The following is a 22028-nucleotide window of genomic DNA, read 5'->3' as shown; positions in this document are numbered from 1 at the left end:
GAAAGGTTTTATTCAGGCATATTGATGTCCATTTCACCAGGATCGTGGGTTAACTTGTCAGTAACATAATGTGGTACAATAATATGATTACTTGAATCAGTAACAAGGTATCATAACTAATTACACTTTGTATTTGAGTAACAATAACTATAGTTAGCAATGCGTTACTTTCATAATGTACGGCGCATTCAGAAAGTATTCAGACCCTTTCCTTTTATACAGATTCTGTTACGTTACAGCCTTATTCTAAAATGGATTCAATGTCATGTTTTCCCTCACCAATCTACACACAATCACCCATAATGACAAAGCAAAAACAGTGTTGATACATTTTTGCAAAATCTGAAAAAAAGTAATTGAAATACTTTATTCAGACCCTTTGCTATGAGACTTGAAATTGAGCACAGGTAAATCCTGTTTCCATTGATCATCCTTGAGATGTTTCTACAACTTGATTGGAGTACACCTGTGGTAAACTCAAATTATTGGACATGATTTGGAAAGGCACATACCTGTCTATATAATGTCCCACAGTTGATAGTGTATGTCAGAGCAAAAACCAAACCGTGAGGTTTTAGGAATTGTACATAGAGCTCCGAGACAGGATTGTGTCGAGGCACAGATCTAGGGAAGGGTACCAAAACATGCCTGCAGCATTGAACGTCCCCAAGAACACAGTGGCCTCCATCATCCTTAAATGGAAGAAGTTTGGAACCACCAAGACTCTTCCCAGGCAAACTGAGGGGGAGAGGGGCTTTGGTCAGGGAGGTGACCAAGAACCCAATGATCACTCTTGACAGAGCTCCAAAGTTCTGTGCAGAACCTTCCAGAAGGACAACTATCTCTGCAGATCAGTCAGGCCTTTATGTTAGAGTGGCCAGACAGAAGCCACTCCTCAGTTAAAGCTACATGACAGCCCACTTGGCGTTTGCCAAAAGGCTCCTAAAGGACTCTCAAACCATGAAAAACAAGGTTATCTGGTCTGATGAAACCAAGCGTCACATCTGGAGGAAACCTGGCACCATTTCTACGGTGAAGCACGGTGGTGGCAGCATCAAGCTGTGGGGATGTTTTTCAGCAGCAGGGATTGTGAGACAGGCCTTTTTGCTTTGTCAATATGGGGTATTGTGTATAGATTGAGGGGGGGCACAATTTAATACATTTTAGAATAAGGCTGTAACGTAACAAAATGTGGGAAAAGTCGGGTAAGACAAGTAACTAACTACAATAGAAACCTTACTCACCAGAGCTCTCACATTATGAAAACCACCAAAAAAGTTCAGGACAAAGACACACAATATATATATAAATATATATATATACACACACACACACACACACAACAACCTGCCAAATAAATTCTACACAATGTTTAGATTAAAACAGTGGAACAGGACAATGGGCACCCTCTGCTCTATATAGGTTTGACCGTTGACCCGGTAGTGCACCATATAGGGAACGGGGTCATTTGGGACACAGTATGGAATGAGAAGTGTTGAGGGCGGAGCTTCACGGGGGAGCATCCCTTACCCTCGCTCTCTCAGGATTTTTACCATGTCTTTTATTTTTTGTTCTTCATCCGTTTCATTGTAGTTCATGATTATACGCAAATAAAATATACTTCAGTAAGCTCATGAGTGTGTCCCGTGTGTGTTTGGATATGTGTGTTCTCCTAAGTGTTGTTTTTGGGTATGTGTGTTTTCTGGTGTCTCCCGAGGTGCCCGGATAGAATAAACCTCTTCCCGCAGACAGGGCATGGGAAGGGTCTCTCGCCCGTGTGAATGCGCCGGTGTATCTTTAAATAGTTAGAATGGGCGAAGTTGGCCCCGCAGTCGGCACAGCTGTAAGGCCTTTCCCCGGAGTGAGACCGTTCATGAGCCCTCATGTTCCCCCTCTGAGCGAAACCCTTCCCGCACACGGAGCAGCTGTGTGGTTTCTCTCCGGTATGGGTCAAGTGGTGGACTTTCAGGTCCCCAGAGCTGAAGAAGCTTTTCCCACAGTCGGAGCAGAGGTATGGTCTCTCTCCCGTGTGGCTTAGCCAGTGAGTCTTTAGGCCTCCTGAACGAGCAAAGGTCTTCCCACATTCGGTGCAGCAGTACGGTTTCTCACCCGTGTGTGTGCGTTGGTGCCGTTGCAGCTTGGACTGGTTGAAGAAGCCTATCCCGCAGTCGGCGCAGGTGTACGGTCTCTCTTCATTGTGCGTCAGCTCGTGACTCTTCCGGTGCCCCGGCTCAGCGAAGCACTTCCCACACTTGCAGCAAGAGTATGGTTTCTCTCCGGTGTGTCCTCGCTCGTGCCGAGCCAGCTTTGACGGTTTAGCGAAGATCTTGCCACAGTAAGAACAAGTGTAGTCAGGGGCCAGCTTCTTGATTCTAGTGTGGGTATTCTCATGTCTCTCTAGGTGTGATGGTCTGTCAAATGTCTTCCCACAGTCAGGACATGGATGAAGCTTCTTCGCAGCCTTCTTCTTCTGGTGTTGTGGTTGCCCTGTTGCCACGGGCATTTCTGGAAGATAGTCTGGGTCCAACTTTATCCTGTCTCCTATACAGATTGAATAAGACAGACAAATAGGTTAATACTTCATTTTTATTGAAGACCCTAGTTAAACACTGGTCTCCAGTGGGGAGAACAGTGAAAGGGGATTAAACCCTGGTCTCCAGTGTGGAGAACAGTGAAAGGGGATTAAACCCTGGTCTCCAGTGTGGAGTCATACATGTAAGGTCCTGGGAGATTTGACACTCAAACACGGCTATGCACAGATTATTACTTTATTGTTCCCAGAGGGGGGTAATGTTGTATGGTGTACAGAAACTTCTGTACTATATGAAAAATGGTTTGGTACTAGAATTTTTGGACCTTTCGCTACTTCCGCCATGTGTCTCACGTGTGTTCTGACTGAGAGGGTTGAGTCTAGTAATTTGTGTGAATCTTCTCACGGCCTCAGTGAGAAGCTAGCTAGGCTAATTGCGCATGCGATGGGGGATCATCTAACACCACGCAAGCCACTTTTGAGAAGCGGAGGAGAGAGAATGGCAACAGCATGGCTTCTTCTAACAAAAACATCAAACCGGTATCTCCACGCCCACAAATTGTTGACAAAACTGACACAGGACTCAAACTATGAGAATACTTTGTTTACAGAGCAGATGAGGGCCAGCCCAACAAAACATCTAAGCAAAAGGTGTTACAAAACAGCGCAGTGCAAGGGAGGTTTAGTTCCAAAATGACCCAGGGTTGAATTGGGCTGGGTCCCACCGATGATCCAAATGAGAGCCAGTTGGAGCTGAGACCCTTGGGTACCAGGGGACAACTGGCCACCTGGGGTAACTGGCCCCCGCCCCCTGTAATTCACATTAAGACCATAAGATGCCACCAAATTATTTTCCCACTGCTCTTGCTCAACAAAAAATGCCTTCTGTCATCACAACTTTTAGATATTTAAACAAAAACGATTTTGTGGTAAGTTGTTATAATTTTTGTACATTTAAAAAGAAGTTGTAGATATATTCCAATGTTTGATCTATAATTGTTAAAATAAAATAAAATACAAGTAGGAAAGGCTTGAGATGCAGTGTCCTCCACTAATATTGGCACCCTTGGTAAATATGAGAAACGGTCTGTGAAAATGTTTTTATTGTTTATCCTCTTGGTCTTTCAATCAAAATACTCACAAAAATCTAACCTTTTAATGTAAAATAATTGAAAGAAAAAATACAATTCTTATCATCAAACAAATATTCTCAAATATGTGTGCCACAATTATTGCCACCATTTCAATCAATACTTTGTGCAACCTCCCTGTGCAAAGATAACAGCTCTGAGTCTTCTCCTGAATGCGTAATAAGGTTTAAGAACACATGGCAAGGGATCTGAGACCATTCCTCCATTTAGAATCTCTCCAGATCCTTCAGGGTCGAAGTCCACACTCGTGGACTCTCCTCTTCAGCTCATCCCACAGGTTTTCTATGGGGTTTAGGTCAGGAGACTGGGATAGCCATGGTAAGACCTTGATTCTGTTGTCAGTGAACCATTTGTGTTGATTTTGAGTTGAGCTTTGGATCACTGTCCTGCTGGAAGATCCAACCACGGCCCAGTTTAAGCTTCCTAGCAGAGGCAGTTAGGTTCTGATTTAATATCCGCTGGTACATGGAGTCCATGATATCATGTATCCTAACAAGTTGTCCTGGGCCTTTTGAAGAGAAACAGCCCACAACATACTTCACAGTGGGGATGAGGTACTTTTCTGCATGGACATCTTTCTGTCTACACCAAACCCACATCTGGTGTTTGTTTCCAAAAAGCTCTATTTTGGTCTCATCTGACCATAGAACTCAGTCCCATTGAAAGTTCCAGTAACTTTGGCAAATTGTAGGTGCTTGAGTTTGTTGTTTGATGACAGCAAAGGCTTTTTTTATGGCAACTCTCCCAAACAACTTGTGGTTATGTAGGTGGTGTCTGATCACAGTTTTGGAGACTTTCTGACCCCAAGACCCAATTAAGGTCTGCAATTCTCCAGCTGTGATCCTTGGACATTTTTGGGCCACTCGAACCATCCTCCTCACTGTGTGTGAGGTCAATATAGAAACACGTCCTCTTCCAGGCCGATTTGTATACATCTCCAGTTGCTTTAAACTTCTTAATTATCGACCCTGATAGTGGAAATGGGCTTTTTCAACCGTTGAGCTATTTTCTTATAGCCATTTCCTGATTTGTTTAGCATGACAATCTTTTGTCGCACATCATTACTGTATTCTCGGATCTTTCACATAGTGGTGGATGACTATGGGAACTTGGCCTGTGTGTCACCACATATTTATACTCCAGTGAAACAGGAAGTCGTGGCTTACCACTTAAGTGTTCCTAATCACCCAGGTTAACTTAAATGTAACATATGCATGGGAATATCCTTCAGTTAGATTTTACTCATAAGAATATCTAAGAGGTGCCAATAATTGTGGCACACGTTTCAGAGCAAAATATTAATTTCACATTTGAATTTTTATTATTTTACTTAAATTAAAGGTTTGATTTTTGTGAATATTTTGAATGAAAGTCCAAGAGGATAAACAGAAAATAGATGTTTCTCAAAGCCCTTTTTGCTCATATTTACCCAGAGTGCCAATATTAGTGGAGGGCACTGTAAATAATCCACTTGTTTAAGAGAGAAAAATATAGATAATAACAAAGACTGTTGCGTTAAATAGCAAATGTGTCTACTCTGGTATTGGCATGTGCGCTCTAGCCAACAGCTAGATACGGTGCGGATAAACTGTGTGAGTAGGGTATTCTACAATAATACATTATTATGAATAAGTATTGTATTTGTTGTATTGTATTTGTCAAACGGCAGTCAAGTATTCACCAGTATAAGACCCTCTATATTTATCGGAAAGGAGCATCAAGCTCATCACGGTGCACTTTCACCACCCTGTTCCTAACTTACCTAGCGTAATAAATTGCATGGTTTCCCGAGTCATAGTGAGAGGACCACACACCATATCACCACGTGACTCAAAGTTTACAATCGATATGATGGTTATTATATAAATATTTGCGCATAAAACGCGTTTCGACCATTTCTCGCATAATTAACTTTACCGACACAAAAAGATCCCACCATGTCGAACGAACAAATGATCTGTCTGCATAAATACAAATTTACCAAAACTTCCAGTTTCCATCAGAACTGTCATGACTGACTTTCATACCGTATGAATGTGACTTTACGCGCATAAAACATGTGTATGGGAAACGTGGTTAGTGTAGAACATTATTAATGCAGTCACGGGAAAACATGTTTGAAAGCAGTTTTGATGGCCATTGTTAAGAGGAGGATCACTGAGCTTTCTAGTGTTACTAGGCTACAATTTCTCAAAGCCAAGAAATGAGTAGGCCATAAAATGGACCATTTTTAGAACTATGGTTTTTAGCAGTGTTATGATTTATGCACGTTAGCGCTCGCCAATGGAGTTGAATCCATAGATTAGACCGGGGCTAAATGTAACAAGGGTCAGGTGTAACATTATATTCACCTTCCTTGGTTGGCTGAGTGCCAGTGAATGTTTTTGGTGGGTACATTCAAGTCATCAATATTTATTTATTTTTATTTTACCTTTATTTAACTAGGCAAGTCAGTTTAGAACAAATTTTTATTTACATAAACAGCCTATCAAAAGGCCTCCTGCGAGGACCTAGGCTGGGATTAAATATATATATAGGACAAAACACACATCATGACACCAGAACACTACATAAAGAGAGACCTAAGACAACAACACAGCATGGCAGCAACAGAACATGACAACAACGCAATGTAGTAGCAGCACAAAACATGGTACAAACATTATTGGGCACAGACAACACATCAAATGTAGCAACAAGACCCCTTGACTTTTTCCACATTTTGTTATGTTACAACCTTATCCTAAAATTGATTAAATAAATAAAAACCTCAGCAATCTACACACAATGCCCCATAGTGACAAAGCGAAAACAGAGTTTTATACATTTTTGCAAATGTATTAAAAATAAAAAACAGATACATTATTTACATAAGTATTCAGACCCTTTGCTATGAGACTCGATATTGAGCTCAGGTGCATCCTGTTTCCATTGATCAACCTTGAGATGTTTCTACAACTTGATTGGAGTCCACCTGTGGTAAATTCGATTGATTGGAAATGATTTGGAAAGGCACACACCGGTCTATATAATGTCCCACAGTAGACAGTGCATGTCAGAGCAAAAACCAAACCATGAGGTCAACGGAATTGTCCGTAGAGCTCCGAGACAGGGTTGTGTCGAGGCACAGATCCGGGGAAGGGTACCAAAAAAATGTCTGCAGAAATAAAGGTCCCCAAGAACACAGTGGCCTCCATCATTCTTAAATGGAAGAAGTTTGGACCCACCAAGACTCTTCCTAGAGCCGGCCACCTGGCCAAACTGAGCAATCGGGGGGGAGGGGCCACGCTGACAGAGTTCTATAGTTCCTCTGTGGGGATGGGGGAACCTTCCAGAAGGAAAACTATCTCTGCAGCACTCCACCAATCAGGCCTTTATGGTAGAGTGGCCAGACAGAAGCCACTCCTCAGTAAAAGACACATGACAGCTCGCTTGGAGTTGGCCAAAAGGCACAAAGACTCTCAGGCCATGAGAAACAAGATTCTCTGTTCTGATGAAACCAAGATTGAACTCTTTGGCCTGAATGCCAAGCATCACGTCTGGAGGAAACCTGGCACCATCCCTACGGTGAAGCATGGTGGTGGCAGCATCATGCTATGGGGATGTTTTTCAGTGGCAGAGACTGGGAGACTAGTCAGGATAGATGTAAAGATGAACGGTGCTAAGTACAGAGAGATCCTTAAATTCTTTGGGATAGGGGGCAGCATTTTCACTTTTGGATGAATAGCGTGCCCAGAGTAAACTGCCTCCTACTCAGTCCCAGATGCTAATATATGCACATTATTATTCGTATTGGATAGAAAACACTGAAGTTTCTAAAACTGTTTGATGTCTGTGAGTATAACAGAACTCATATGGCAGGCAAAAACCTGAGAAAAAATCCAAACAAGAAGTGGGAAATCTGAGGTTGGAAGTTTTTGATCTCAGCCCCTATCGAATACACAGTGGGATATGGGTTATTTTGCACTTCCTAAGGCTTCCACTAGATGTCAACCGTCTTTAGAACGTTGTTTCAGGCTTCTACAGGGAAGGGGGGCCGGATGAGAGTTGTTTGACTAAGGGGTCTGGCAGCAACCTCGTTCTCAGTCACATGAGAGGTATCTCTCATTCCATTGCTTTTCTACAGACAATGGAATTCTCTGGTTGGAACATTATTGAACATTTATGATAAAAACATCCTTACTTGTCCTTAGTTTGACAAGTTTCTTCGACCTGCAATATAACTTTTTTAACTTTTTGTCCGACTGGACCTGAACGGGCGTTTGGATTTGTTTACCAAATGCTCTAACAAAAGAAGCTATTTGGACATAAATGATGGACATTATCGAACAAAACAAACATTTATTGTGGAACTGCGATTCCTGGGAGTGCATTCTGATGAAGATCATCAAAGGTAAGTGAATATTTATAATGCTATTTTTGACTAATGTTGACTGAGCAACATGGCGGATATTTCTTTTGGCTGGTTTGGTTTCTGAGTGCCGTACTCAGATTATGCTTTTTCCGTAAAGTTCTTTTGAAATCTGACACAGCGGTTGCATTAAGGAGAAGTGTATCTAAAGTTCCAGGCATAACACTTGAATTTTCATCAACATTTATAATGAGTATTTCTGTGAATTCATGTGGCTCTCTGCACAATCACCGCATGTTTTAGAACTACTGAACGTAACGCGCCAATGTAAAATTAGATTGTTTGATATAAATATGCAGGTTATCGAACAAAACCTACACAATAATGAAACATACAATCCTATGAGTGTCATCTGATGAAGATCATCAAAGGTTAGTGATTAATTGTATCTCTATTTGTGCTTTTTGTGACACCTCTCTTTGGCTGGAAAAATGGCTGGGTTTTTCTGTGGCTTGGTGGTGACCTAACAATCATTTGTGGAGCTTTCGCTTTAAAGCATTTTTGAAATCAGACACTGTGGCTGGATTAACGAGAATTGTATCTTTAAAATGGTGTACAATACTTGTATGTTTGAGAAATTAGATTTATGAGATTTCTGTTGATTTGTATTTGTCGCCCTGCAATTTCATTGGCTGTTGGCGAGGGGTTCCGCTAGCGGGAACAGAGTTCCCCAGTCCTAGACAGGTTAATGAACACCTGCTCCAGAGTGCTCAGGACCTCAAACTGAGGCGAAGTTTCACCTTCCAACAGGACAACGACCCTAAGCACACAGCCAAGACAACAGAGGAGTGGCTTCGGGACAAGTCTCTAAATGTCCTTGAATGGCCCAGAGTCCTGACTTGAAAACCGATCTAACAACTCTGGAGAGACCTGAAAATAGCTGTGCAGCAATGCTCCCCATCCAACCTGAGAGCTTGAGAAGATCTGCAGAGAAGAATGGGAGAAACTGCTCAAATACAGGGGTGCTTGTCGCGTCATACCCAAGAACACGTAAGGCTGTAAATCGCTGCAAAAGGTGCTCCAACAAAGTACGGAGTAAAGGGTTTGAATAATTATGTAAATGTGATATTATTTTAATTTCTAAATATTTTAAACTGTTTTTGCTTTGTCATTATGAGGTATTGTGTGTCGATTGATGAGGGGAAAAACAGTTTAATACATTTTAGAATAAGGCTGTAACCTAACAAAATTTGGGAAAAGTCAAGGGGTCTGAATACTTTCTGATGGCATTGTATGTGCTTTTGTCAGTATTATATTGTTAAGGCTAGTATATTATATCGCCCACCAATGCACTCATAACTTAGCTATGACAGCTATATATTTTGACTAGCTACGTAGCTAGCTTGTCTGGGCCGGCTAGTCGTGTTGCTAGCCAGCCAGCAGCCCTTGGCAGAGCATTGCATCATGGGAGGTGAAATTCATTCTGGGAATCGTAGTATGCTGTGTGGACCATAGAATCCATTCTATTTCTACGGTGTGTGGACAAGGGCAAGACAAGAGCGTCAAAGTGTTTTTATATATTGTTTCGGAACTAAACTATTACATACAATTATTTAGCTGATTAATGTAATTTGACCCAATATTATGACCATAGATGAGCAAAATAACCCTGATATGTATGAAATTACATTTAGTATGCTCTGAGTCTCATATGGTTTTGCAGAAGGAAAATTAAAGATTATTCTGTTATTAAACATGGTGCTTTGTTTGTTTTTTAATAAATTCAATTTCGAATAACAGTTAAACATATTGTAAAAAATGTTTTTGCTGTGGTTTCAGTATCGAGTATCATTTCCGTATTGAGTATCATGATACAAAATTCTGGCATTGTGACATCACTAGAGGGGATTATTACGTTCCAGCTACAGACAAACACACAGACAGTCATTGTAAATAAGACTTTGTTCTAAATTCACATGCCTGGCTAAAAAATAAACAAGACAAACTAAAAAAGTTTATGTCAAAGTGCCATGGTTAACAATGAGAGAGAACAAATCTCTATAAAAAAAAGTGTAACAATCCCACACTAGAACAGAGGGCAGGTATGTCTGTCTTGTTTTACTGTGTGGTTTTAGAATTGATTTAGAATACCAGTTGTTTCCGCCAAAATTAGCACCTAGATCTCGACGCTCTGCTCTGCTCTGCACAGGAGTTTCTCTCTTTTTCTGAAGAGCAAATCTCTCGTTCTGTGTCTTCACCAGTTTTTCTGCAGATTAATTCGCTCAAGTAACTAAACTTGATCATTTACAAGCTAGTTTTAGTTAAATGGCCGGATATCCAGTTAGGATTCCAGCCCAAAACCAAATCCATCAAACTGCCTGATAATCACAGACCAGCGTCCGCATTCACAAAGCGTCTCAGTGTACCAGTGCTGATCTCGGATCATTTTTGACTTTTAGATCATAATGAATAAGTTTATGTGGACCGGAGGCACCTGGTCCTAGATCAACACTCTTAACCTACCACCAGTTTTTTTTTTAAATTGCAGACAGCACCTTGCTGTTTGTATTTCAATGAAAATTGTATGGAAAATATAAGGGAAAATACAACTGACAAATCACACTGTCATTCAGTGGAGGCTGCTGAGGGGAGGACGGCTCATAATAATGGCTGGAACGGAGCCAATGGAATGGCATCAAACACATAGAAACCATGGAAACCATGTGTTTGATGTATTTGATACCATCCCACTAATTCTGCTCCAGCCATTACCACGAGCCCATCCTCCCCACTTAAGGTGGCACCAACCTCCTGTGCTGTCATTGTATCTTCGTAGTCCCTGACGATGGCCATGCTGCCGAAACACGCCGAGGTATTAAATCTTTGTTCTATTGAACATGCCATAACAATAAATGCATTTTAATGATATGAAGAGTGTCTTGGTCCTTGTTTCTTTGATGAACTATTAACTGCTCTACCAAAGAGCACCTATCGAACCGCTCTACCAAAGAGCACCTATCTAACCGCTCTACCAAAGAGCACCTATCTAACCGCTCTACCAAAGAGCACCTATCTAACCGCTCTACCAAAGAGCACCTATCGAACCGCTCTACCAAAGAGCACCTATCGAACCGCTCTACCAAAGAGCAACTATCGAACCGCTCTACCAAAGAGCACCTATCGAACCGCTCTACCAAAGAGCACCTATCGAACCGCTCTACCAAAGAGCACTATCGAACCGCTCTACCAAAGAGCACCTATCTAACCGCTCTACCAAAGAGCACCTATCTTACCGCTCTACCAAAGAGCACCTATCGAACCGCTCTACCAAAGCAGCACCTATCAAAGAGAACCGCTCTACCAAAGAGCCTATCTATCCAAAACCGCTCTACCAAAGAGCACCTATCGAACCGCTCTACCAAAGAGCACCTATCTAACCGCTCTACCAAAGAGCACCTATCGAACCGCTCTACCAAAGAGCACCTATCGAACCGCTCTACCAAAGAGCACCTATCGAACCGCTCTACCAAAGAGCACCTATCTTACCGCTCTACCAAAGAGCACCTATCTACAAACACCTACTATTGTGTATCCTAGCAACCCTTCCTTCCTTTGTCACAAATCACACTGTATCAGACAGATCATGATGTTGTTGTGATATCAACATTATTCTGACACTAACTTTCTCCCGACACCTCACAGGCCCACCTACAACGGGTGGATTCAGTGACATGACACAATCTGAACATTGCAGATAGAAATGGAATGAAAGGAGCTGACGTGATTCCCTATTCCCCCTCAAGGTCAACTCTGGACCTCGAAGCCAGTTCCACTGCTTGTTTTCATTTTTCACCTCTAACCAGGGCTGCTGAATTATCCGGTAGAGCAGAAGACCAGCAGGCTCCGGTCCTCGTAGGGTAAGAGTTGAATAGCCCTGCTTATTCAATCTGAGAGGCAATCATTTCTGTTTGACACCATAGATTTCTACCTGATCTGAACTTACATCCTCTGAACAGGCCTCTGGACTTACCTGGGTAAACCATTTCATCTTCCTCTGCATCTGCTTCATCATCTTCCTCCTCCTCTTCTTTGATAATCATATTAAATATGGGTCTTTCTGCCACGGTGAGACCTGAGAGGTGGTCTGAAATAACCAAACCAATATAATTAATTGCCAGCTAATACTGTAATGCTGGACATGCACCGTTGGGGCCCTATGTTCCTCTAGGAACTGAAGGGAATAAGTAAGGGAGAATCTCAGTTTAATTTGCTTGATTCCTTGTCCTCTCTCCTTGCTTCTTTCTCAAAACCCATTGGATGAGGTCAGAGGTCCCTCCCCTCTGACCTTTACATCCGATAATTTTTCAGAAGGAGAGAGGATGCGAGGAATCAAGGAAATGCAATTGAGATTCTCCCTAAGTCACCATAATGCTCTGGTTAGGCCTACCTCTAGTTGGGATTCTCCCTAAGGCAACATAATGCTCTGGTTAAGCCTACATCTCGTTGGGATTCTCCCTAAGTCAACATAATGCTCTGGTTAGGCCTACCTCTAGTTGGGATTCTCCCTAAGTCAACATAATGCTCTGGTTAGACCTACCTCTAGTTGGGATTCTCCCTAAGTCAACATAATGCTCAGGTTAGGCCTACATCTAGTTGGGATTCTCCCTAAGTCAACATAATGCTCTGGTTAGGCCTACCTCTAGTTGGGATTCTCCCTAAGGCAACATAATGCTCTGGTTAGGCCTACCCCTAGTTGGGATTCTCCCTAAGGCAACATAATGCTCTGGTTAGGCCTACATCTAGTTGGGATTCTCCCTAAGTCAACATAATGCTCTGATAATGTTTTTATTTATTTAACTAGGCAAGTCAGTTAAGAACAAATTCTTATGTACAACGACGGCCTACACCGGCCAAACCCAGACAAAGCTGGGTCAATTGTGCGCCGCCCTATGGGACTCCCAATCACGGCCAGTTGTGATACAGCCTGGATTCTAACCAGGGTGTCTGTAGTGACGCCTCTAGCACTGAGATGCAGTGCCTTAGCTTTACCTCTAGTTGCCTCTACTGTTATCTTTGATCAGCTCTTTTTTTCATAGTATTCCATTCATAATCCTTTTGTTCACTGCTTTATATTTTTTACACTACTGACCTCTATCTCCCATAGGTACAGATCTAGGATTAGCCTAATCTCCCCCAAGCCTCTCTCATTGGTGGGAGAAATGAAAAACTGACCCAAGATCAGCGTCTAGGGCCAACTTCACGCAACATGGACTCACCTGGGTCAGCCATGTCACTATGTCCCTCCTCTTCCTCTTCCTTCACAGTCACATTGGGTTCAGGTTCTGGGGCAGTGGGACGAGGAAGGTAGTCTGATTCCGACTCAGACCCCGCGTTCTCGACAAAATCCATTTCTGAATCCTTTTGGGCTTGTAATTGTGTATTCTAGTGTAGATCCATGGTTATCTGTGGGTTCAGTGACACATACACACAATGATATGAGGCTGATTCAAGTATTTGTGCTAGGGCAGAACCAAAACCTGCACCCGGGGGGGCCCAGGACCCAGTTTGGGAAACCCTGGTTTAACAGGCATGTGCTCATGGCCTGTTAACACAGGTGTGCCTTATTGTTAATTAAGGGCGTGGCATCAGGTATAAATGTTTGGCCATGAGTTCAGTCAGGGGCTCCCCTTGATGGTAGTAATTTAAATCATTTTTATATTATAGCAATGCTCTTATTTCACCAAGAACCGGTCTTCTGTGGACACTGTCAAGGCTGCTAATAAGGACTTACTTGCATTGCCCATTTTTATTTATTTTTTAACTAACACTCTTTCACCGACTATACACACACTCACCACATAAGCTGCTGCTACAGCTCAGTATTATGTATCTGGATGCCTAGTCATTTTACATGGTATCCCTACACATCAACTTGGTATTGGTACTCCCTGTATATGTTATTCACTGTATTCATTCCTTGTGTCACTACTTCTATTTATATAGGGCCCTGTAAGTAAGCATTTCACTGTTAGAGGCAGGTGATAAATCACATTAGGATGTCTTGTTTGTTGATTTAAAGCAAATTTACATTGTCAGCAACTGTCACCAACCTTGGTCATTGTCTTTATAGGCATACTACAAAAATCTATTTTTATTTAACCAGGTAGGTTGACTGAACACATTCTCATTTACAGCAACGACCTGGGCAATAGTTACAGGGGAGAGGAGATGAATGAGGCATTTGTAAGCTGGGGGTCATTATTGTGCATTTTGAGAATGAACAAAAAACGAAAATAAATTGCTGCAGCGTATCTTTGAATTCTCATGCTCCACCCCTGATGAGAACTTGTGCAATTGCTTAGTGCTAGTTATTTACCAGATGACCTCACCTCTTTAAATAGGGGGCGTAGATGGGCTCACTTCAAATATTCATTTTGTTACAAATGCAGGTTTTTGACCGTTACACTCTAGTTTACATGTGATTGTATTATCATAGACACAAGGAGAGACGAGACGCTAAACAAGATGGACAGTGGTGATGCTACACAATATTAGCTAGCTGAGCTAGCTCTCGCCGAAACAGACCCGTCCTTTTCGTAGCATTAGCCACCTAGCGTTCTGGTATATAGTGCTAGCTTGGGTGAGCACCTTTTCAATATAGCTGCGTACATTTAATTGCCCGTTAAAACAAAATGAGTTAACTAGCCAGCGAGCTGTTACTCACCTCGACTTCCCTAGCGGATGTTATGACTGGAGGTCTACGTCGACATTCGATTGCTCTGGCCTGAGAGCGCAGACAAACAGGAAGTTGTTGCCTTATCGTTGATTCCCCACGACTGCAACTGTATTTTTCTCTAAATATACAATGTAAAACGAAAAAACTTGAGCAACAAGACAACTTTATCTGGACGCACAGAAGAACCACAAAGCGAAAATCAGGTGATAATATTTTAATGCCACGCAATATAATCGTAGAGATCATTGCTAGATAGGCTGGCTAGCTATCCAGCTAACGTTAGCTAGCTATAACTACCGACAATGGGTCCGGGTAACTATAGCTACCAACGTTTATAACCGATATCTAGCTCGAACCCTATACTGAATCCCGAATTAACACACAGCTCCGTATGCACTTAGCTATGTAGCTATAACTGAGAGGATTGGATAGGAGTCTGTTTGCAATACAGCAATAATTCCACCAGCCTGGCCTTTCGAAGGGCGAGATGGAGTACAGTAGTTGAGCTACTAGGCTATATTGCTTAGCTACAGCCGAACACCTATAAGATCAACACACTTCTAAGGGGTATCTTGTCTAACAATCACCTGCAGTTGAGCCCTTGACAAAGTATTTATTTAATGGTAATTAAAGTAGTATCAAATTATTTTATTCTTCAGGAACAGAGGACAACGAGTGAAAGACCTTGGAGTAGCTTACTAGAGAGCACCGAACAAATTTCAGGTGTTCAACAACTTCATCATTTCTGATACCTCGTGAGCAGGACAATATGAATCGTGAAAGAGAAACGTTGATGGATGAAATTGAAGAAGGTTTATGGACTTTAACAGAGGACAATTTACGCTCCCTTTGTGAATGCAGTGGAATAGGTGGCAAGGATGGATCCGAAATTAAAGGAAAGAATCAACGAGCACTACGGCGTAAAATCATGGAGGAAACATGGGAAAATGAGGATTTAATGAAATCTGAGGATCGGGGAATGTCATGGTTACTCCAACTGAAAGAGGACATCAAAAGGATACAGGATGCTGGGGGTGTGGCCTCCAGACAATCAGCGTCAGCGCATGTGGACGACGGAGCACAAGGAAGCTGCGACGCAGAACGTAAAGAGGATGGAGGGAATCTTTATAGTTACCAGAACAACCCTCACCTGTCCCCCTTCCAAGAATCCCCGGGTAGTGCTTCACTTGGACTCGAAAGCAGGAAAACACCGGGGCTGAGTGGAACGGTGAAAGGAGGAGAAGAGGAGGAGGAGGAAGAAGAAGATTTGATTGAGGCAGCAGAGAAGAGTGTTAAAAAACGCCAGCCGAAACGCACAGTGAAAAAACCCCACTGCTGCTCAGACTGTGGCAAAAGCTTCAGTCACAAAAGTCATTTGACTGTCCACCAGCACACGCACACCGGAGAGAAGCCTTACCACTGTACGCAGTGCGAGAACAGTTTCTACTGCTCATCTTATCTGATATCACACATGCGAACGCACACTGGTGAAAAGCCCTACCGCTGCTCCGACTGTGGGAAGAGGTTTGGCCAATCGAACGCCCTGAAGCTACACCGCATGCGAAGGCACACCGGCGAGCTGCCATTCTCTTGTTTGGATTGTCCGAAACGTTTCGTCACGTCGGCGCACTTGAAATCCCACCAGAGAGTCCACACGGGAGAGAAGCCCTACCACTGCTCGGACTGCGGAAAGAATTTCTCCCACTCGAGCGCCCTGAGACTCCACCAGAAAACCCACAGCGGAGAGAAACCTTTCATCTGCGAATGTGGAAAGAGCTTCATTAACTGGGCCCACTTAAATTCCCATCAAAGATCCCACACCGGTGAGAAGCCTTACTGTTGCGAGCAGTGTGGCAAGTGCTTCTCTGAATCCGGCACCCTGTCAAATCATCAGAGAACTCATACTGGGGAGAAGCCTTACAGCTGTGATCAGTGTGGGGAGAGGTTCGCTCAGTCGGGATCTCTGACAATCCACCAGAGGACACACACAGGAGAGAAGCCCTACGCCTGCGATCAGTGTGAGAAGAGGTTCATTACCTCTAGCCACCTGAGACGCCACCAGAGGACTCACACTGGAGAGAAGCCTCACCTCTGTGATGAATGTGGCAAGAGCTTCACTCGGGCCGGAGCCCTGGCGAGCCACCGCAAAACACACACCGGAGAGAAACCCTACAGCTGTGATCTGTGCGGGAAGAGTTTTGTTCAGTCTGGGCAACTGACGAGCCACCAGCGCACACACACAGGAGCCAAGCCGTATGGCTGCGATCAGTGTAGTGAAAGATTCACTCAATCAGCCACCCTGGCCAATCATCAACGAACACACACGGGAGAGAAGCCCTACGGTTGTAATCTATGCGAGAAGAGCTTCGCTCAGTCGGGGCACCTAAAAAGTCACCAGAAAGCCCACGCCAGAGGAGGAATGTGTCCTCTTCCAACCCTCTCCTCTCCATCATCTGTTCCGGTACCTTCTGTAAGTTCTAAATGGTCCAAAACTCAGCTGCCGGACTCCTCAGCCACACCAAGTTCTGAAACCACATCACCAGTGTTCTATGTGAACACTGGCTACCCGCTACACACAGCACCTTCTGCTACTAAACCCCCTTATTGACCTGTTTTCTGCACCAGTGGTTGTCAAACCTCTCCTCAGGGACGTTTCGTGTATTTTGATCTATTCCAGAACTAATACACCTGGTTCAACTAGTCAAATAATCGTAAAGCCCTTGACTAGGTGAACCTGGTGAGCTAGTTCAGGAATACAACAAAGTTGTGAAATGTCTGGGGGTGTCCAAGGAGAGGTTTGAGAAACACTGCTCAACACCATGGACAATATGGGGTGGTTTCCCAGACACAGATTATCATTTAAAAAATAATTGAATAGAGATTCTCCATTGAGCTTGTTTTTTAGTTTAGGGCTAGTGTAGTGGGGTTATATTTATCATATGTGCATGTGTACCTTACATGCTACTCGTAATAAGACAGCAAAAAAAGCCCATTAAATTAATTATCTGACTCCATAAGATTAATGGCAATATGCAAGAGACTATAGTTAGTGTTACAAGACATCCTTCTAGGCATGGTCAGAGAGAGAAAGAGGGACACAAATAAACCATGGCTCATGGGAGAGAGAGAAAGAAATTGAGAGAGTATCTCACCACAGCAGTTCAGGAACCAAAAAAGAGAGGCAATGAATGTAAGACCTTTTATAATGTCAGACTTGTTGTTTGGATTCAAAATCTGAGTTGTTGACCAATAGCATTACTGTAAAGCTGACCTCCAATCAGATATCATACCTACAGACCTGTAAAGACAACAGAAGCTCTGCTTGTCAGAGGTCTGACAATGGGGTTGGAGAATAACACAGTGAAGACGACACAGAGGACATTCTGGCTTACAGTTGATAAGAAGGGTCTCTTCTGGGGCTGGCCTGCTCTGAAATAGTATTAAGTGTTGTCTTGGAAACCGGCTCTATGGGCTAAACAACATCATACTGACCTGTTTCAATGTCATAGAACATGTCATAGTGAACTGTGTGTGTGTGCAGTGGGGGATGTTTGGGTGAGTGACTGGAGGGGGGGGGGGGTGTTGAGAGTTGTATCTTTCATGTACTCCCATTATCAATTCAATTGTTATAATGTAGAATGTTTTAACAATAGTAGGTATGTATTCATGTATTCAATTGATCAATAAATTCAACCCATTATCTTCTCAACCAAGTCAGCTTATCTCCTTAATTGTTTAGTACACTTAAATATATAATCTGTTTTAATATAAGTGCATTGAGTGTGGGAAATGTGCTCTACAAAATATAATTATTGTTATTAAAGAATTATGAAACGACTGGAATAAAGGATACATCTCATAATAATATACAAGGTCAAGCACTTTTCATGCTTTGTCTTCACCCGAAAAAACATCAGGACTCTGAGAGGTTCCTGTTCAAAGTAGGTGTCAGGCAAAAGTAGACGATGGCAGATAACAGGATTCTTAGTGAAAGGGCTGTTGTTGTTGAACGTGTTCTTGATTTATAGATCCGGTAAAATCTTATCCAGGATCTTTCCGAAGTAAGATTTGCCTACACGATACGCTTATTTGTCACTACTTAAATCAAGTTTTTATATCTAAATCAACGTTTGATTGGTCTGGTATTTGAGCTCATCGGACTTGAGATCCTGGAATTATTTCCCAGCAACCCCCTAATCTTTATCTGAAGGCTGCGACTAACAAGGTAAATGTAGTCTACTTACTTATTTTTCATGTGAATAAACTCTTGAGGAAACAATATCTTCCACAATGGATCAGGTGAGTTTGAATGCTTTTCAACATCGAAGGCATGCTGTTCTGTATAAAATGTTTCAAATATGTTTTATTGTAGAGCAGAGGAAAAATGCATACAAATGTACATTTTGTTGTGAGCAATTATTTTGACATAAATGACATGAACATACAAAACATCAGTATAATACAGCTGAATATCAAAGTTAACACATTTAAACAAAATGCGTACATCAAAAATGGTATGAATAGAAAAGGAAAAACCGAGACTCAAGACAAAGTGACTGAAAAGAAACCTCCTGCACCTTGTTCTGTGGGGACAATAAAAGGCCACTCTACAATGTGCCGTTTTCACACGCAACACAATGCCACAGATGTCTCATGTTGAGGGAATGTGCAATTGGCAGAGCTGTTGCCAGATAATCGAATGTTCATTTCTCAACCATAAGCCATGGTAGAGAGGTAATTTTACAGAAGACGTTTTATATTTTTGTTCAGTGTTCAATAATATTCTCAGTAACGGTTAAAGAAATATTTTTTTTCTTCTTCCAACTGTGATGGTGTTTATCTACATTAGTTGAATGCACTGACTATGTCACTCTGGATAAGAGCTCCTGCTGAATGACCAAACTGTAAAAGTAAAAACAAGCATGTTCGAAGCGTGCTGGATATTATTCTAATGAAATTAACATTAAATTACCAGACCAAGGGCCTCCCGGGTGGCGCAGGGATCCAGTAGGGATGTCCTTGTCTCATCGCGCATTAGCGACTCCTGTGGTGGGCCGGGCGCAGTGCACGCTAACCAGGTCGCTAGGTGCACAGTGTTTCCTCCACACATTGGTGCGGCTGCCTTACGGGTTGGATGCGCGCTGTGTTAAGAAGCAGTGCAGCTTGGTTGGGTTGTGTTTCGGAGGACGAATGGCTTTCGACCTTCGTCTCTCCCGAGCCCGTATGGGAGTTGTAGCGATGTGACAAGATGGTAACTACTAACAATTGGATACCACGAAATTGGGGAGAAAAGGGGGTTTGAGGTTGTGGACAGGTGTCTTTTATACTAATAACAAGTTCAAACAGGTGCCATTAATACAGGTAACGAGTGGAGGACAGAGGAGCCTCTTAAAGAAGAAGTTACAGGTCTGTGAGAGCCAGCCTATAACCTGTTTTTGAGAAATGTATTATTGAATATTGAAATCATTGTCTGCTTATATGCCCCCTTTATTTATCCTGTTCTGACTTGGTGACAGTGAGAACACTTATTTTCTGAATGTACATTTCAAAAGTGCTGAACAAATAATTTGCAAGCTCACTCAGTAAGTCATTGAAAAAATCTCTTATCCACTTGTTGTGCTTTTGTTTGTAGGTGATTTTCATAATTTGGATTTTTTCTTATTTTGTCTGTCAAAGTTGAAGTGTACCTATGATGAAAATTACAGGCCTCTCTCATCTTTTTAAGTGGGAGAAATTGCACAATTGGTGGCTGACTAAATACTTTTTTTGCCCCACTGTATATAATTAAGTTAATAAAACCTCATACAAACTTGGTCTCTTTTTTGTTTTCTTGAGTAAGGCAGCTCCAAAATGAAGAAGTTTCAGCCAAGCTCAGTGCTTTCTGTGGTGGTGGCGCAAGTGTTCTGTTGCTCAGTGTTCTGTCACTCATTGGGACACTACGTCACCGCCAATTCTAAGGGTAGAGCTCAAATTCAAGCCCCTTGGGGGCTGCCATAGAGTTAGATTAGAAGTGGCCATCCAAGAAGGCTCAAGGTCATTGACCACAGAGATAATGACGTTGAATCACATTATATCTATAGCTCTGATTGTACTGATCATGTCAACATCATACTTTTGAAATCTTAGCTGGCAGTCATCATCATGTATCAAGTCAACAATCTACTGGCAAATCCTTGTCATACGAAGAGAAATAATGAAGAGAAATTATAGATAAAACGTATCGGTTCTCATCGGCTATTGGACATAAACATTACACAACAAGTTGGAAATCGCAAATTCAACAATGAGTGGTTTGGAAGGAATCAATGGCTAACTGCAAGCATTACAAAGCAATCATTAGCCTGCTATTCAGTGGAGTGGCTGTGTGGTCCCAAGTCTAAGATTAAGGGTCTCTTTTCCTAGTTTAAAATTATAAACATTCAGCATTGGCCATGCTGTCAATGAAGCATGATTTGTGCCACACTCAAAACAACTGTTAACTCAGGAATGCAAAATCTAAGTTTAGTTAGCTCAAGACAACTGGGAACTCTGGGAAAAACGAGCTACGACTGGGGAAATACATTTTGAACTTTCATCAACTCGGAATTTTAAATTGGGAACTCGGGGCTCTTTCAAGCACTATGACCTAAAGATCTCTGACGTCATCATGGTTCAACCTTTTTTTCTTTCTTCGAGTTCCCAGTTGTCTTGAAAGCACCATAAACCCAGGGAATGGCAGACTTTGATTACAAAGTTTGATGAAAACATTTGCCCACGAAGGACCGCTGCGCCACCTTCCTGTTCAAGTGAGCACAACACAAGGTATATGTATTGTATGCTGCTGCATAAATGATGTAATATGCCAGGGAGATATGTATACTGTAGCTAAGAAAGTAATACTTATTGCATGTTGTGTAGTAAGCTGTTAGTAGCCCATGTGCCTCACCCTAATTTGGTTTATCGTCACCTCTTAATTTTGCCTACTGTGCTGAGTTGGTGGTGCACATGGAGCCTATAACCTGTTTTTGAGAAATGTATTATTGAATATTGTAAGAGCTTTCATTGTCTGCTTATATGCCCCCTTTATTTATCCTATGGTTCTGACTTGGTGTACAGTGAGAACACTGTAAGAACGTCCCATGTTCTGAATTCTGTCGCTGTACATTTCAAAAGTGCTGAACAAATAGTTATATTGACTACGTCTGTCCTAGCTCACTCAGTAATGTCTTAATTGAAATTAAGGAGTGCCTCTTATCCACTTGTTGTCCGCTTTTGCCATAG

At 42.3% G+C, this 22028-nt stretch overlaps 2 protein-coding genes across 3 annotated transcripts; one reads left to right on the top strand and one right to left on the bottom strand.

Annotated features, from left to right (window-relative positions):
- Positions 1–2: 2 nt before the first annotated feature.
- LOC135532073 (gastrula zinc finger protein XlCGF17.1-like) lies at positions 3–14812 on the bottom strand. The gene is made up of 4 exons (XM_064959717.1): positions 14757–14812; positions 13309–13495; positions 12063–12176; positions 3–2541 (listed from the first exon to the last, which is right to left on the bottom strand). The coding sequence occupies exons 2-4, from the start codon at positions 13439–13441 to the stop codon at positions 1673–1675; spliced, it is 1116 nt and encodes a 371-aa protein (XP_064815789.1). The 5' UTR covers positions 13442–13495; positions 14757–14812; the 3' UTR covers positions 3–1672.
- On the top strand, positions 14808–18607 carry LOC135532071 (zinc finger protein 883-like). 2 transcript variants are annotated; one of them, XM_064959716.1, is made up of 2 exons: positions 14808–14971; positions 15434–18607. In XM_064959716.1, exon 2 carries the CDS (start codon positions 15538–15540, stop codon positions 17374–17376), a length of 1839 nt encoding a protein of 612 aa, XP_064815788.1. In that variant the 5' UTR covers positions 14808–14971; positions 15434–15537; the 3' UTR covers positions 17377–18607. The 2 variants fall into 2 exon arrangements, with proteins under 2 accessions (XP_064815788.1, XP_064815787.1); XM_064959715.1 differs by having other exon boundaries at positions 15428–18607.
- The last annotated feature ends 3421 nt before the right edge of the window (positions 18608–22028 follow it).

This window comes from Oncorhynchus masou, unplaced genomic scaffold (genome assembly GCF_036934945.1).
Source record: "Oncorhynchus masou masou isolate Uvic2021 unplaced genomic scaffold, UVic_Omas_1.1 unplaced_scaffold_1713, whole genome shotgun sequence".
Lineage (NCBI taxonomy): Eukaryota > Metazoa > Chordata > Actinopteri > Salmoniformes > Salmonidae > Oncorhynchus > Oncorhynchus masou.
This window is presented reverse-complemented; position numbering and strand designations above follow the sequence as displayed.